This window comes from Euprymna scolopes, chromosome 39 (genome assembly GCF_053919585.1).
Source record: "Euprymna scolopes isolate OS-2025 chromosome 39, ASM5391958v1, whole genome shotgun sequence".
NCBI lineage: Eukaryota > Metazoa > Mollusca > Cephalopoda > Sepiida > Sepiolidae > Euprymna > Euprymna scolopes.
The window spans coordinates 69,315,370-69,331,553 of record NC_136520.1 but is presented as its reverse complement, the minus strand read 5'-3'; the positions used below and the strand labels follow the sequence as shown (position 1 = coordinate 69,331,553).

General features: G+C 35.8%; 1 protein-coding gene across 3 annotated transcripts in view; it reads right to left on the bottom strand.

Moving 5' to 3' along the window:
- Positions 1-16,184, bottom strand: part of LOC145263838 (uncharacterized) — an 83,838-nt gene that overhangs the window by 40,396 nt on the left and 27,258 nt on the right. For all 3 annotated transcript variants that reach the window (XM_080120912.1, XM_080120911.1, XM_080120913.1), the window contains exons 3-5: positions 11,531-11,658; positions 6,563-6,708; positions 3,735-3,896 (exon numbers count right to left, since the gene is read on the bottom strand). In XM_080120912.1, the coding sequence (XP_079977038.1) occupies positions 3,735-3,896; positions 6,563-6,708; positions 11,531-11,658 (436 nt within the window). The remainder of the gene's footprint in view (positions 1-3,734; positions 3,897-6,562; positions 6,709-11,530; positions 11,659-16,184) is intronic.

The window sequence follows — 16,184 nt, the reverse complement described above, 5'->3', positions numbered from 1 at the left end:
AATGCTTCAGACTGCTTTTGGGCCATCTTGCATGAATCAAGTGGGAGTTTTTGAGTGGCATAAGAGATTCAAATAAAGCAGGGAGACTGAGGGATGGTGGGAGATGTTCGAAGAGTAAGGAAGTCAGAACACCAGAGTTGATTGGTCGAATAAAGAATTTCATCGTCATGTATCTACAGAGAAAATGAGTGCACGGTCAGCATAGGAACGGTACAATTATTTGCAAGGAACTGAAGATGTGAAAGATGCACCAGTCCAAACCTCCATCCTTGTCACAGACTATTTGACCAAGATTAGTATCAAGATAGTTCCTCGTTCTCCCTGTAGTCCAACCTTTGCTCCCAGTGGCTTTTAGTTATTCCCTAAGCCCAAGGAAAACTTCAGAGGCAGTCGTTATGAGACAATTAAGGAAATGTAAGTGATTGTGACGAGGGTCATTAACATGCTCACACATGAGAACTTCCATGGGGCCTTCTTGAAGTTGTTGGAATCGTACAACAAGTGCACAAGTACATTGTCACTGTGTACTTGTTTTTTTTTGTTTTGTTTTTTTTTTACATAGGCATCACCACATTGTCAAGGCCCAGAGGCCACTCAAGGGTTAAAGGGTGTACAGTAGAAATTGGACAATATAGTAATCATTAGTAATGAAAATTTCGTAAATTTGATAACTTATATGGAACAGCTCATCAAGAACTTATTTACTTTAGACTTGAACACAACCATATTGTAGTCAGCCGGAAAGCAGGAAAACGGAAGACAATTCCACAGGCGTGCAGTTCTAAGAAAGAAGCTTTGTTCATGGAATCTACGTTTAGGTTTAGGCACAGATAAAGAGTGGGGGGAATTATTGATAGTGTTTACAGCTAGACGAGTGTTTCTTGTGAAAGTACTTGTGCACTTGGTGCAATCCTTCACACACACACACACATATATATAAGAGCAAACAGTTAATAAAACATGTTAAAAGACACTTTGAAAAAGAGTTAAAAACATATTTAATCTGCAAAGGAAACACTTAATAAATGGAAAGTCCTTAATCCGCGGAGTTTCAAAGAAATACTTTCCTTCTCATCAGAGGGTAGGAATTAGCAAAATGCGGGATCGGATTTTGCATACAAAAGTATTTGATGAAACTGCAAGTAAGTCAAAGATCTTACTTGATAACAAAAAGTGAAGCAGGGGGAATATGGTGAATAAAAAAAGTGATTTCACATGAATGGATAGTCTGGTGAAAGGTAAAGTATTATATATAAGTTATAAAATATATATGGCGATTAAGCTACACTGAATATTTTGCGTTTCATTCAATCTAGGATTCTTCAGGCTTGTGCGCCTGTTTATTTTTATACTTTAATTGTCTTCCCCTGTTCGGAGATCTTCAAAATGAAAACACAAATGTTGTTCCATGATAGCAATGCATAAGTGACAACTTTTAAAAAATACATTGAAAAAAGAGAAATATATATAAAGAATACGATTTATACTGAAACTGAATTTATTCAACATTAATTAAAAAAAAAAAGAGAAAAACAATAATTAATTCAAAAGGAAAAGTTGTGTTGTTTCTGCGTTAAAAGTAATTAAACATTTTGTTGTTTCATGAATTTTAAAAAAGTAAAATTTGTTTATTATTTACTTATCTAAAAAGATATTTTTAAACAGGTGCACATTTTACTTAAAATTAAAGTCGCATGTGAATTAGTAATTGCACTTAACAAAGATAAAACTTCATAGTATTTTCTCCGTTAAAAAATTTTTTTTTTCATTTGCATGTGTCCAAATATAAAATAAGTTTTTATCTTTCAGAAAAGAAAATACAATTAATTTATATAATAGACTAGCATGGGTACCCGGCGTTGGTCGGGGGCATATAAAATTTAATAGAGGTGAAATTATGTGTAATATCTAGGGATAGGACAACAGCATATTCTTTTCGTTGTTTTGACTCTCGAGTGTTGGTTGGTTGGTTGTTTTTGTTTTACGGCATATCAACCTTTTTCAGGTTATTTAATGCCGAATCTAGTTATTTTGATGAACGAATTTTAATGGGGTATATTTGTTTTTTTAAGTCGGATTCTATTTAACCCATAGTTGGGACCCTAACAGGTACTACCACTTTGGGTCAGAGTGGATCTGGGAGCAATGGCAATTAAAGGGTGGCTCCACACTCCCCAAGGCCCGCAAGGTGGGGCCTCACCATCGGATATAGTTTTAGGTCATATCCAGGACCACTCTCGAGTGTGTATCCGTTACTATCTTGTATGCTTTTATATAGAGCGATGTGGTTCTCGGTTGATTAACTATGTCTGTGTCGGATATATACTAGAGAGTCAAAACAATGAAAAGAATATTCTGTTGTCATAGCCCTAGTAATAACTTTATATTAAAATTTCTCTCTCTCTCTCTCTCTCTCTCTCTCTCTCTCTCTCTCTTTTTCTCTCCTCCTTTTACCGTCTTTCTTCGGAAACCTTTCTGTATCTTTCGTCTAACTTATTTCCCTCTGTTGTTTTACAGTGCTGAAACAAAATATAATTCAGATACAGAAGCTACTTTTTTTTCTTTTTTTTTATGTAATACTGTATTCTTATATTTATTGCTTATGGGTAACACCAAAGAGAACAAAACAATGACATTCTTGAATACAGGTAATTCTGCGCGAGCCTTTTCTAGTCTCACACAAAAACACGCATTCACATTTCAAGCTACATTACTTGTCATATACATACGCGCGCACACAAACATACGCGCCCACGTCCACACACGTACATATATTCACGTTCGCGTACATACACTCACATTCACATGTATATAAACACACGCTAACGTACACACATGTACTCACATACATGCATGCATGGACAACGTCACTTCCCCTTTCAAAGGAAATCCACACATGCGCAAAAGACCACCAGAAACAAGTATAAAAGCAAGAGACCAGCTGTTTCCAGCCCTTTTCGACTTAGCTCTCGAGCTAAGCGGTCATTGGACCATTCGCCCCCCCCTTTTGGGGCGCCCGCACGCGTCGCGCCCCTGCGACTATGTATGGGGCACGAGCTAACAAACAGTACGTACACTTTATATGCTTTCTATCTCCATAACCTGGATTGACTTTCTCACTCTATCTCCCTTTCGATTTTGGTCCATCAACACAGACATGTGCGCGACTCTCTAATGAGCTTAACCCTCTCTTTCTACAGGCTGGCTTGCCACTTCGCGTTTCTCTATTGCATTTCCCTTTCCTTCCACGCACATAGTCGTCAACGGCTGAATGAACACGTGTACACCCAAGACTTTCATTTCTCAACAGAAAATAAACAAGATGTCTATTTTATTCCAGCATTTGAGTTCTTTGTTTCCTTCATTCAATTCGTTTCATTATTTTTTCTTGTAGCGAGTTAGGGTATTTATATCCTAGTCTTCTACAATTCCGTTCTCTCCACCCGCTTTCACAATAATATGAAGAGAAATTATGCTAATCAAATTATGTTATCAAAAAGGATCAAATATTATATCGTAATTCACATTTATTTATTTTTGGACTAGTTTTATAAATCCCACGGTAATTTCTTTGAGAAATGAAACAATAAATAACCATCCTTCGTAATAGTACAATTGTACTTTATTCTGTGATGTCAGCTGATCACATGACCTTTTTTAGTGAAACGGCTTTCTAATTACGTTGGCAATGCTTGTACACAAAATAAAATAATCAATGATAACTTGACATTTACCTGTACAAGGTCTATGTATGAGACGTTTAACCTGTCCAAACTCAGGTTCACACTTTCCAAGGTTTTCTTTGCAGAAAAATCAAACATTTTACTCTTGTCTTTCTCATAACGTCCAACCTTTGTGCAGAGAAAGTAAGCTTTCCGCGGAATGCTCGACAAGGTCTGAAATAGAATAATAATGATAATTTGGAAAGTTGACAGTCAATTAAAGAAAATTTAATTTTTCTAAGATGTTTTTTTCCCTATGAATTTCAATCACGCAAAACACTTTCTGAAATATTCCACAGTTTTGGGATTGAGTTATTATGTTTGAAATAAGTTCCATTTTGATTATTTTAATTAACTGCAATTTGTAATTATCTATAATATAAATCCCACCTGTCTGTTTAAATGTATGTATGTTTGTATGTCTGCCTAAAACTTTCAACAGAGGCGATGGATTTTCCTGAAATCAGTATCCTTTTGAAGCTCAACCTTTCGGATGACAAATATCGAAAAATTGGTCAAAAACATTAATTCCTTCACTCTCAACTGGGCACTTTTCTACAGGGAGAGGTTGCTTTTTTCGGCGGTATTTTCGAAAGTCATCCCCTCTTTTCGATTGTCTAGCCTTAATTTAAACCTATGTCACTTCTGTTTTTGCGATGGGTGCAACAGCAAAGACGTCACGTTTTTTTTGTTTTTTTTCACATTCTTTTACTCCTTCAGTGTACGGGTTCGAACCTGCCTGCCTACTAGCACCTTTTTATTTTTGCTCAACACACACCTCAAAAACCCAGGCACCTAGGCTAGTTTATATATATATATATATATATATATATATATATATATATATATATATATATATATATATATGTGTGTGTGTGTGTGTGTGTGTGTGTATATTTGAGATGAGACTTAATAATTTGTGTATTTATTCTTTTACAAACTATTGTTCTGCTGCTTCACCACATTTCGGCCAACTCAGCCCCTGGCCTTCTTCAGGTGATTAACTGCGAGTCTTGTAACCATATCCCTAGTAATTATGTTGCTTCACCACATTTTGACCAATTAATCCTCTGGCCGTTTGAGTAGGATTAAAACTATTATCTTCAGCCAATGATCACCTGAAACTGTAGAGACTCAACGCCTCTATCCACTATGCTTTCGGGGCCTGTGACGCCGGGGTCGTTTCATTAGAAAAAGCGATCTCTCGGACACATAATATCAAAAAGTTAGGAAAAAATCAATCATTTCATGTAGAAATGTCGTTTTGTTTGAAGAGGGAGCAGGTAAAAAGCTTGCCTTCGATACTGTCTGTAAATCACACATGTGTCGACGGTCGATTTGTTGTTTTGTTTTAAAAAGATAAATTTGCAATGTCATAACATCTGTGTCGTCGTGGTTCCATCAATAATACGTTCGCTTATGAACTTAACTTTTACAAGTTTGTGCCCAGCACGTGGCATTTTTAGTTTTCCTTTCTTTTTTTTTTTTTTACTTTCAAACTTTTGCTTTCAGTTTCGCTTCTGGTTGATGACACCCAAGTACAATTCTTAATTTTTTTTTATTTAACTATTTTTTACGATCGTGCAAATCTGCTAGTTGTCATATAGAGGACAGTTGTCTGTGTGTTTGTATGTCTATTTACAAATAATTAAATAAAAACACGAAAAAATATCCAGTTAGGTAGAACAGTAAATTCTCTTGCCTTTGATAACATTTATTTGTTATATATTTGTTTTTTGACAATTTTTTCAAATCTATGTGTATAGTAATACAAACCCTTTCTAATTTGCATATGTCTTTTTTTTTTCCGGCTACTGCTGCTAATGTCAAGCCATCTATCTTACAGCTCCTGCTAATATTTTCTCACACACTCTATTACATTGAGAGAGATAGAAGTTTTAATATGAAAATGAAAAACAGAATGTTCGTCAATATTTTTATAGAGTTCTTGTAAAACAAAGGGAATTCTTTAGCTGAGATATCAAAGAAGTTAGAGTTAGAAGAGAGGAAAGGCGCGTCTTTCCTTGTAGCTTCCAGGAATCTCTTTGATTGGTCGAACTCCTTTCTTGCCCAGAACAATGTGACTCTCGCTCTCTCTCTCTCTCTCTCTCTCTCTCTCTCTCTCTCTCTCCAGATTTCCCTGTTTTCCATCAGCTGCCTCAGATCTTCAGGATCACAGTTGGCACCATGTGAAATTTGCTGGATGTGTATGGATCTAAATTGTCCTATGCTTGTGTGCTCGTCCCGTGGAGTCCACAGAAATACTTTTCTCATAAGCTCTTGCTTGCTCCTCTGGCGGTGACTGGCAAATCGTAGACATCGCTCCCCAATGGTAGGAGATATGGCAGGTATGTTGCCATAAAGTTGCTGCTTCATGGGATGATCTTTCCAATATATATTTAACACTGTTCACAGCATATGGGTATATGTGTCGTTTAGTTTTCTTTCTAATATTTTGGTGAGTGTCTAGGTTGTAGCACCATAAACAAAGACAGACTCCACCACTGCTTTGAAGAACTGCTTTTACAGTTTTTCAGTTATCATCTGTCATCCCCAATAAAGTTGAAGTATTCCGTGTTGGGACTGATGAAATAAATGTGCCTTGCAAGCTGATTGGTCAGTGTGTAATCAACTCAGCTAAAAGAGGAATTTCTCCACACAAGAAAATAAGACATTATTCCTGACTGCTGCGTCAACATGATTGATATAAAGGCCAGTGTTGAAATCAAGCACTAACTTCAGATGAAAACAATAAGTGGACGATCACAGTCTGTGCAATGAACGCATATAGACGCACACTCATGTCTGGATATTAATAACAATAATAACTGATTGAATACCTTTCCGAGTAAACATTCCGCCTTTCCTTGTCCATACCAAGGAGCTGTGTCGATAACATTGATGCCATGTTTGATGCCTTCACTCAGGACTTTAGTTGCTTCAACCACGTCTATTTTATTGTAGAAATCTCCAAGGCATGAAGTGCCTAAAAAGAAAAATGAATCAAAGTTAAGCAAATGGCCCTATCTGGAAAAAGCGATTACATCAGCTAGTGTTAGTCTTGACAGGGATTGAACTAAGTGCAGATCGAAGTGACCCGAAAGTTATGTTTAAACTTTGTCAATTAAGCTCCAACCTCTGTACCATTGCTGCAGTGTTGCATCTCTGTGCCTGTTTTCCAAATATTTTAATGGAAGGTGCTCTGATGAACTTGTTGCACTTGTGGCCCCTAGACCTACATATCCCCGACAAACCTTCTTAGCAACAAAATCTCACCCCTTCACTGCTGAGATCCTTAAATGCCAGAAGGCTTTCTACTCTAATAGTTTCTTCCCTCGAACAGCTAGACTTTGGAATTTCCTTCCTGCTACCTGCTTCCCTGACTGTACTGATATGCAGAAGTTCAAATATAACCTAAACCAACACCTTGTTAATCTTTACTAGGCATGGTTCCAAATAATTACCCCTTACATCCAATTGCCGATATGCCTTGTTAGGGGTGAATGTGAGTAAAAAAAAAATATTTTCAAAAAGTCGTTTATTTCCCTCTCATGGCAGAAAGATGTGACACAAGGGTTGAAAAATGCTCCCCAGAGGAAGAGCATTCTAGCTTGCAAAAAAAAAAAAAAAAAAAAAAAAAATGCCTAGGCAGTCATATTGGCATTCCCTGGTATGGTGTGATAAGGGTGAAAATTACAGACGTAATTACTAACAAATAAGTTTGAAATAAAAGGTCCTGCACAAAATCCGAATAAAGATCTAATGCTAGGGTAAACACCATAGTCTAAAGAGATTTAATATATACCACTTACCAAATATAATACTGTAATCTTACATTTATTTACCACCACCTCTTTCACAATAATATGAAGAGAAATGATGTTGATAATGACAGTAGTCTCAAAAGAGTTAATATATACCGCTTACCAAATCCAATCTTGTAATCTTTTGCTCCTGGACATTATTATCTAAAATAAATATGACATGCCTTGTATTATTTGGAATTATTCTCTATACGAATGCTGCAACAAGTAGAAAATGTCATAGCTGTCTGAGAGGTCTGTCTTAATTGTGCAAAACAGATATTTAAGGAAACAGCACCACTTGTGTAAAACAATAATGTGAAACTAGGTGGAACAGATCTTCTCAGTTTCAACCCCAGTCAGAAAGAGATGAAGCCTTGATTTTTTATATTGCACTATCTGTGTGTGAATCTTTTTTATACTTCATAATTGAAAAGTTCTATTTTCTTGTTTCCAATATAATTTAAGGGAGATAATTTAGATATGGTTCAAGATACATAACTCCTAAATATGAGTATCACTCAATGTTGTATTCTGTGTGACTTGGTATTAAAAATACTAAGGTTTTCTGTCAGAGGGAGGGGGGTCATGAGAGTCACATGAGTTCTGACTAGTTACTTTGTCAATAGTTCTGCGTCCACATTGTGAATTTAAAGATTTGTGAAAGTTTTACCTCAAACTTTTGGGTAAGTGCCTTATCAGCATTCCTTCTTTACTTTTTAAAGAGAATGTGTTGTCTTGTGTCAAAGTAAAAGAGATGAGTCTGCTAGTTGAAAGAATATGCTTGGATACAGACAGTTTGTCTCAGTCATTTTGACTGAGACATTTTTTGTTTTAGAAAAATATGATTTTGTTGCAATATTTTTTAACTCTAATGGGATATGATCCCACACAGTCAGGAGATTCTATTTATAAACGATGCTGCTAGGAACTGACAAATCAAATTAATTCATGTTCTGCTACCAACCAATCAGAAACCAGAATTGCTCCATAAAAATTAAACTTTTTCTGCAGCAACCTTGCATATGTTTTCTTCATGTCAACATGGGAAGAATGTTTTGCTCTGTGGCTTCCAACTCAAGAACTGTCTACTGAGAACCCTTATCCCTGAGTGGCTTCCGGGCCTTGATAAGTGGTGATCACTGTGTAAAAAAAAAAAAAAGTCACATCCAGGACTTGTGTAGAACAACTAACCATTGGAAACTGTTCTGTCTACTGAGAACCAGTCACCTCCAGAACTTGTGTAGAACAACTAACCACCGGAAACTGTTCTGTCTACTGAGAACCAGTCACCTCCAGGACTTGTATAGAACAACTAACCATCGGAAACTGTTCTGTCTACTGAGAACCAGTCACCTCCAGGACTTGTGTAGAACAACTAACCACCTGAAACTGTTCTGTCTACTGAGAACCAGTCACCTCCAGGACTTGTGTAGAACAACTAACCACCGGAAACTGTTCTGGAACTAAACATGGCTTACAACAAATTTATTCTTATTATTTCAACTGACTCGAAGCTCCATTATATTCAGCTTCTGCCCATCTGGATAAAGTCAATCTGCAAAACCCATTTCTCCACACAAAGAAAGTAAACAAATTCTTGTTGATCCGTCCTCGTAAATAATCAGTTTCTACCCAACTTCCACCATTACTGCTCTGAATTTTGGAGACGAGGATTATTGTTTATAGTACTTGTTTTGATCGGACTATTGTTCTCATCTTGAGTGTTATTTGTGCAACGTTTCGGCTAGTCAAAATAATTGAAAGAAATGCAAGATGGAAAGTCAGATGACTCAAAGAAATGGCACTTATGCTAAAAAAATGAAATATTATTAAACAGACCGAGTGTAGAAATGAGAAGCATATGGAAACCTCTTATTGTAGACGATACAAAAATTTGTACAATCCCCTCTTTAAAATTTCAATGATAAAAGGGAGATAATCCCTTGTTGAACTTTATTAGAGTTGCCGCCCTTTGTCTACCAAATTTTTTTTTCACATATACGAAACCACTGCTAAAAAAACAAAAAAAAAACAACTCCAAGAATATGAAACGATCAATGGAACCATTACCTTTTTTCTTTTCTTTTCAAGGTAACAACCAACATGTCTGACAAAGGTCGAAGGCTACACCAGCCAAAACGTTGCACAAATAACACTCAAGATAAGAACAAAATATATTATTTAATTGAAATTCATTACTGAGATGAGTATTATTTATTAATTTATTTTTAATGCGGGCTATGATTCTCATCTTTCTTAGTTGTTGTTTCACGACGTTTCGGCCAACTATTCCACATGGTGAGACGACAACAACTATGGATGACAGTAACTGCTGAGAATACAGTTAGGAGATTCGGAGTTCCTATTCCGCCATGGTTACCACCTGATGAAGGCAAGAGGAATAGTTGGCCGAAACGTTGTGAAACAGCAACTAAGAAAGATGAGAATAATCCACATTAAAAATAAATTAATAAGAACAATAGTTCGATCAAAACCATTAATCTTCCATTATTGCTGTTTATCACAGTGTTCAATTATTAACCTATATCCTCGAGTGGTGTATGCGCCTTAATAAGCGGTGACTCCCCTGTAAAAAAAAAAAAAAACGAGAAAAATAACTGTCTCACAAAAATATCACCTCGTACTCCATTGACCATCTTGCACTTGTATATGCTTCGTTCTTTGGGGAAACTGTCTTTGCAGGTGACTCAAATTTGACTCCACTTCACTTCGTGACATTGGTTATTTCAAGCTTCTCTTTGGTTTGGTTTGGTTTGGTTTGGTTTGGTTTGGTCTTACGGCATATCAACCCTTCTCAGGTTATTTAATGCTGAACCCAGTAGTTTTGGTAAAAGATTTTATGCTTCAATTTCTTCATATCTTCAAATATTTATTCATGGTGTTTGGTTTGGTTGTTTTGTTTTATGGCATATCAACCCTTTTCAAGATATTTAATACCAAATCCAGTAATTTTAGCAAAAGGTTTTATGCTTCAAGTTTTTTATATCTTCAAATATTTATTCATGGTGCTTCTCTTTGACTAATCGGAACCTTAATAGAAGCGTTAATTGAGTTTGAATAAAATAAAATATGTATTAGTTACGTTTGAAGCCAAAAACAATGCAGTATTATGAAAATATACAGATATTTATTTTTGTTTTAAATTTATAAATATATTTCAAAGTTAAACTTCATCCTCAGTATTTCTGTCTTTTTTTTTTTTTTTGCCATGTTGTTGTTGAAACAGAGAATCAGTAATACATATTTTATTTTATTTAAACTCAATTAAACTTCTACTTACTGATTCTCTGCTCCAACAATATCTTCAAATATTTATTCATGGCGTTTGGTTCAAGCTTCTCTTTGACTAATTGGAACCCTAACCCAACTGGCACTAAGTAGAACTAAGTGCAGCCCTTAATTAGTTCGGAAACAATATTTGGGGGGGGGGTGATTCAATTAATCCCCTTGACTTAATTATTTCTAGCGTGACATTAATACTTTATCTAAACTTCGGCCCCTGCCCCACCGACGAAATGTTGCATCCCTCTGCCTGTTTTACAAGTATTTCAATCGTGGATGCTCTCACGAACTACAAGCCCTTGTACCCCCTCGACGAAAATACCCCCGACAAACCCGACAAGCAGCAAAGTCCCACCCCTACACAGTTGAGATCCCTAGATGTAAGAAAGCCTTTTACTTCTCTTTCGGGATTCTGCTTCCCCAACTGTACTGACATGCAGAAGTTCAAGTGTAATGTGAGCAGACATCTTGCTGTTCAACTCCCTACATAGTACCCCTGCAACTTAGGTCCCTGATATTAGCCTCCTACATAAAAGTGGCAACGTGCCTTGTTTGGAGTACAAATGTTATAACACATATCAACTATTTAAAATACGAGACGTATCTTTGTTAATGTAATGGATATATTTCGCCTGAATGTATTTGCTATTAAAAACTCATTAGAATTTTATTTGGAAAAAAAAAACGAAGAACACTTACCAAGACTCAGTTTAGATGCATAGAAACCAGTTTTCCCAAGAAGTCGGTATTCCATACTTCGTACCGAGTTCTCATAATGGAAACCTTTTATATACGTCGGTGGCAATTCTCCAAGATTTAAATCATGACTGAGAAATAAAATAGAAAAATGATGTAAAAAAAAAAAAAAAAAAAAAAAAAGAAGACAGTTAAACTGATACATAAAAAGTGAATGACTTATGAACCATCACCAAGGTCATTCCTGGAAAGATGAATCTGCAGTCTTTTACTGGAGAGAAAATTTCCAGTCAGCAGAAACCTTTTTAGTTGCTAACACTTCACTCTCATCAATCAGAGAAAATTTAATTCTGAAAGGGGATTCTAACCCATCAAATTTATTTCAACTGAGATTCTGTATTTATATCATAAAAGTATGTTTGAATGCATTTGTTTCTTCAAAGCTTTTTTTTTTTTTATTATAGTATTTTCACCCTAAACAAGGCACACTGCCACTTTGATGTATGGACTACTATCTGGGACATAATTTTCAAGAATACTATGTAGGGAGTTGAGCAGCAGGATATCTGTTTACATTTCCCTTGAACTTTAGCATGTCAGTAGTCTGGAAAGCGGGAACCTGGAAGGGAATTCCAAAGTCTAGCAGTTCTAGGAAAGAAACTATTAGAGTAGAAGGCTTTCTTACATATAAGGATTTCTAGTGTGTAGAGGTGGGATTTTGCTGGTTGTCGGATTTGTTGGGGGTATTTACGTCGAGGAGGGACAAGGGCTTGTAGTTCATTGGAGCATCTATCATAAAAATACTTGTAAAACAGGCAGAGGGATACAACATTTTGTTGATGGGACAGCGGTTGAAGCCTCGCTGATAGTGCGGGACTTATTAGGTTGGCGACTCTCTATTGAACCCTGTTTAAGAGAAAAAGACTAGTAGCAGATGCACCGGACCAAATGTGGCAACAATACTCCATACATGGGCGAATGATGACCTTGCAGAAGTACAGAATACTGTCAGGTATAAGTAACTTTCTAGCACGGTAGAGAGAGAACACACCTTCTTTGCAGTAGCCTTGGCAATACTCTCCATATTCCAACTCATGTTCCTGTGAATGTTAAGCCAAGGAGTTTAAAGAAGTACTTTCAGGTAATGTATCATTAGCTATGGCTATTAGTGGTTGATCAGGTTTCTTGCAGTTATTAAAGAAAAGAAGCTTAGTTATCTGTTTCTTTACATTGCAGTAAATGAATTTCGTTTCTTTACATTTTATGGACCCTAGTGACCCCAGATGAAATAGAAATAAAAATTTCAGTGGTTTCCTTAGATTACATGAAAACTTTATTGAAACTTAGTTGAAAGTTAAAACTGTTACCAATTTTTACAGCAAACTAACATTGAACATACACAGGCGGCAAAAAGAAAGTCCGCACTTGTAATTTTTTCAAAAACTGCAAATTTAAGCTAAATTTAATGTAACTGTTTAAACAAACTATACCTCATTTGATTGGCCTTTTATTCTTCTATAATTTTACCTGTTAACTTCAAATTGAGGAGGCAAAAACAAAATGTCCGCACAATAGAAAATTGTTATTTAAATGTTACTTTAGGACATTAATGCAACACAAATACAACAGGAACACAATGAACTAGTTAATATTTAGTAGCATAGCCCTTCTGCAATTTGACAGTCTACAATACTCCGGGGAAAGGGCATCCCACTTTTCTTTAATTTTTGTCTAAAGTTCTTCCAAATTTGAAATTTTATCATTGCGTAGCTGTTGATTGATGTAATGCCATATGTTTTCGATAGGATTGAGGTCTGGAGATTGTGCAGGCCAATCCAAACACGGAATATCATGCTCTTCCAGGAACCTCTTCACATTTCCAGCTGTGTGAATGGGAGCATTATCCTGCATGAAGATGGGACTATCATCCAAATTCCGACCAAAGTAGGGTAGAAAATGCTCAGTCAACATATTACAGCAAACTATAGGCACTGGACCATTGGTACTAATAATGCCTCACACCAAAACTGAACCTCCACCACCTTGTAGTATTGAAACTGAGCACCTAGGATTACATTTTTCATCTTTCCTCTGACAGACGTACTGCCTACCATCACTGCCTAGCCTATTGAACTTGCTTTCGTCACTAAAAAGCACTATTGACCAATATGAAGAGTCATGATCTTCATTGCATCTGACAAAGTCTAGATGGCGCTTTCTGTTCTTTACAGAAATCATTGGCTTGAATCTTGCAACATATCCTCACAAATTAAATTCCTTTAATCTTTTCTTGACAATAGAAAGAGAGCACTTTTTAACAAGATTGCACTGTTGTTGGATTTGGGGAGCCGTTTCAAATCTGTTTCTTAGGCTGCGGATCTTGACAGCATTGTCTTCCCTGTTAGAAGTAACTCTAGTACGACCAGATTTAGAGGCATCATGAACACTGCCGGTGTTTTGGTGCTTTTGCACAGTCTTTTGTACCATTTTCTCATCACATTTCAATCAGAAACCAGAAAAGTGGAAATTAATGAGCTCCTGACGATCACTAAGAGAAAATCGTGGCATATGGACTAACTGCTATATTGTATAACATGGAACAACAATAATTACGATTAAAGATGCTTTGTTGCCTGTTGGTGGATATTTAAAAGTGATTTAGGAGCGATAATTTCAGCTGGTTTTAAGCGAATTTGTTGCTGCAAACTTTTTTTTTTGCCTTCTCAATTTGAAGTAATTTTTTTAAATTGACGGGAACACTAGAATATTTCAATTAAAAGTCAAATATAAACAGGTAAAATTACAGAGGAATAAAAGGCGAATCAAATGAGATATAGGTTGTTTAAACAGTTACATTAAATTTAGCTTAAATTTGCAGTTTTTGAAAAAAATTAAAAGTGCAGACTTTCTTTTTGCCGGCACTGTATATGTTTTTATTAAAGTTTTGAGTTTTCGAAATGAGGGCTGATTGTTTATATTACTTGCATTGATTGGACTATCGTTCTCATCTTGAGTGTTATTCGTGCAACGTTTTGGTCGGATTAGCCTTCGACCTTCATCAGGCATGTTGGTTGTTGTTTTTCTCTTTTCTTTTCCAACCAACAACCAACAAGCCTGAAGACGGTCAAAGGCCAAACCGACTGAAACGTTGCACAAATAACATCCAAGATTAGAACAATAGTCCAATGAATACAAGTAACATATATTTTTTATATTTATTTTATATTTACATTTTATTTATATTTCAAACACAAGTTTTTATTTCAAATATAAAAAAATAAACACAATCTGTCCTTTTAGATTTGCAGTAAATATTAGAAGATTTTTTATTAATTAACTCCATATAAGTCATATTTGAAATAAAAATTTGCCATTTATCAGGTCGACAAAACGTTCGGCCATTTATCACATTAACATAACATTCGGCAATTTATCACGTTGACATAACGTTCTATCATTTACAGCATTTGCATAATATGTGGTCATTTATCATGATGATATAGTATTCGACCATTTCTTACTTTGACAGAACGTTTGGCCATTTGTCAGGTTGATATAACTTTTGGCTATTTATCAGTTTTACATAACGTCTGGCCATTTATTATGACCATTCATCATGTGTACATATCGTTTGGCCATTTATCACATTAGCAAAATCTGGCCATTTATTATGAGTACATAACGTTTAGCCATTTCTCACATTGACACAACGTTTGGTCATTTTTCTTGTTGTTCTGTCATTTATCACGTTGAAATAATGTTCGGTCATTATCACATTGACATAACGTTTAACCATTCAACATGTTGAGATATCGTTTGGCCATTTATCACATTAGCAAAATGTGCGGCCATTTATCACATTGACAATACATTAGGCCATTTATCACATTGACAATACATTAGGCCATTTATCACATTGACAATACATTAGGCCATTTATCACATTGGCATAAGGTTACGTCACGTGTACATAACATCTGCCCATTTAACACATTGACGTAACGTTCGGCCATTTATTACATTGTCATAACTTTTGGCCATTTATCACATTGACGTTCCGTTGTTTACCATGTTCGGCCATTTATCACATTGACATAACGTTCGGCCATTTATCACATTGACACAACGTTCGGCCATTTATCACGTTGACATAATGTTCGGCCATTTATTACATTAATAAAAGCTTAAAGCACTACATCTATTTTCAGAATATGTGTATACATTTGCCGCTTTTTGTTTAACTAATTATGATATTGGCTTGCAAAAAGACATACAACTGTGTTGACATAACGTTCAGATGTTTATTAGGTTTACATAACGTTCGGTCATTTATCACGTTGACATAATGTTCGGCCATTTATCACGTTGACATAATGTTCGGCCATTTATCACGTTGACATAACGTTCGGCCATTTATCACGTTGACATAACGTTCGCCGATTTATCACGTTGACATAACGTTCGGCCATTTATCACGTGACATAACGTTCGGCCATTTATTCTGTTGATAAAAGCTTAAAGCGCTACAACTATTTTCAGAATATGTGTATACAATTGCCGCTTCATGTTAACTAATTTCCATGTTGGTTTGCAAATGTACATCTGTTTATTTAACCGTCTTTAAACCCCACTACTGCAGTTTATCCTATTATCAAAT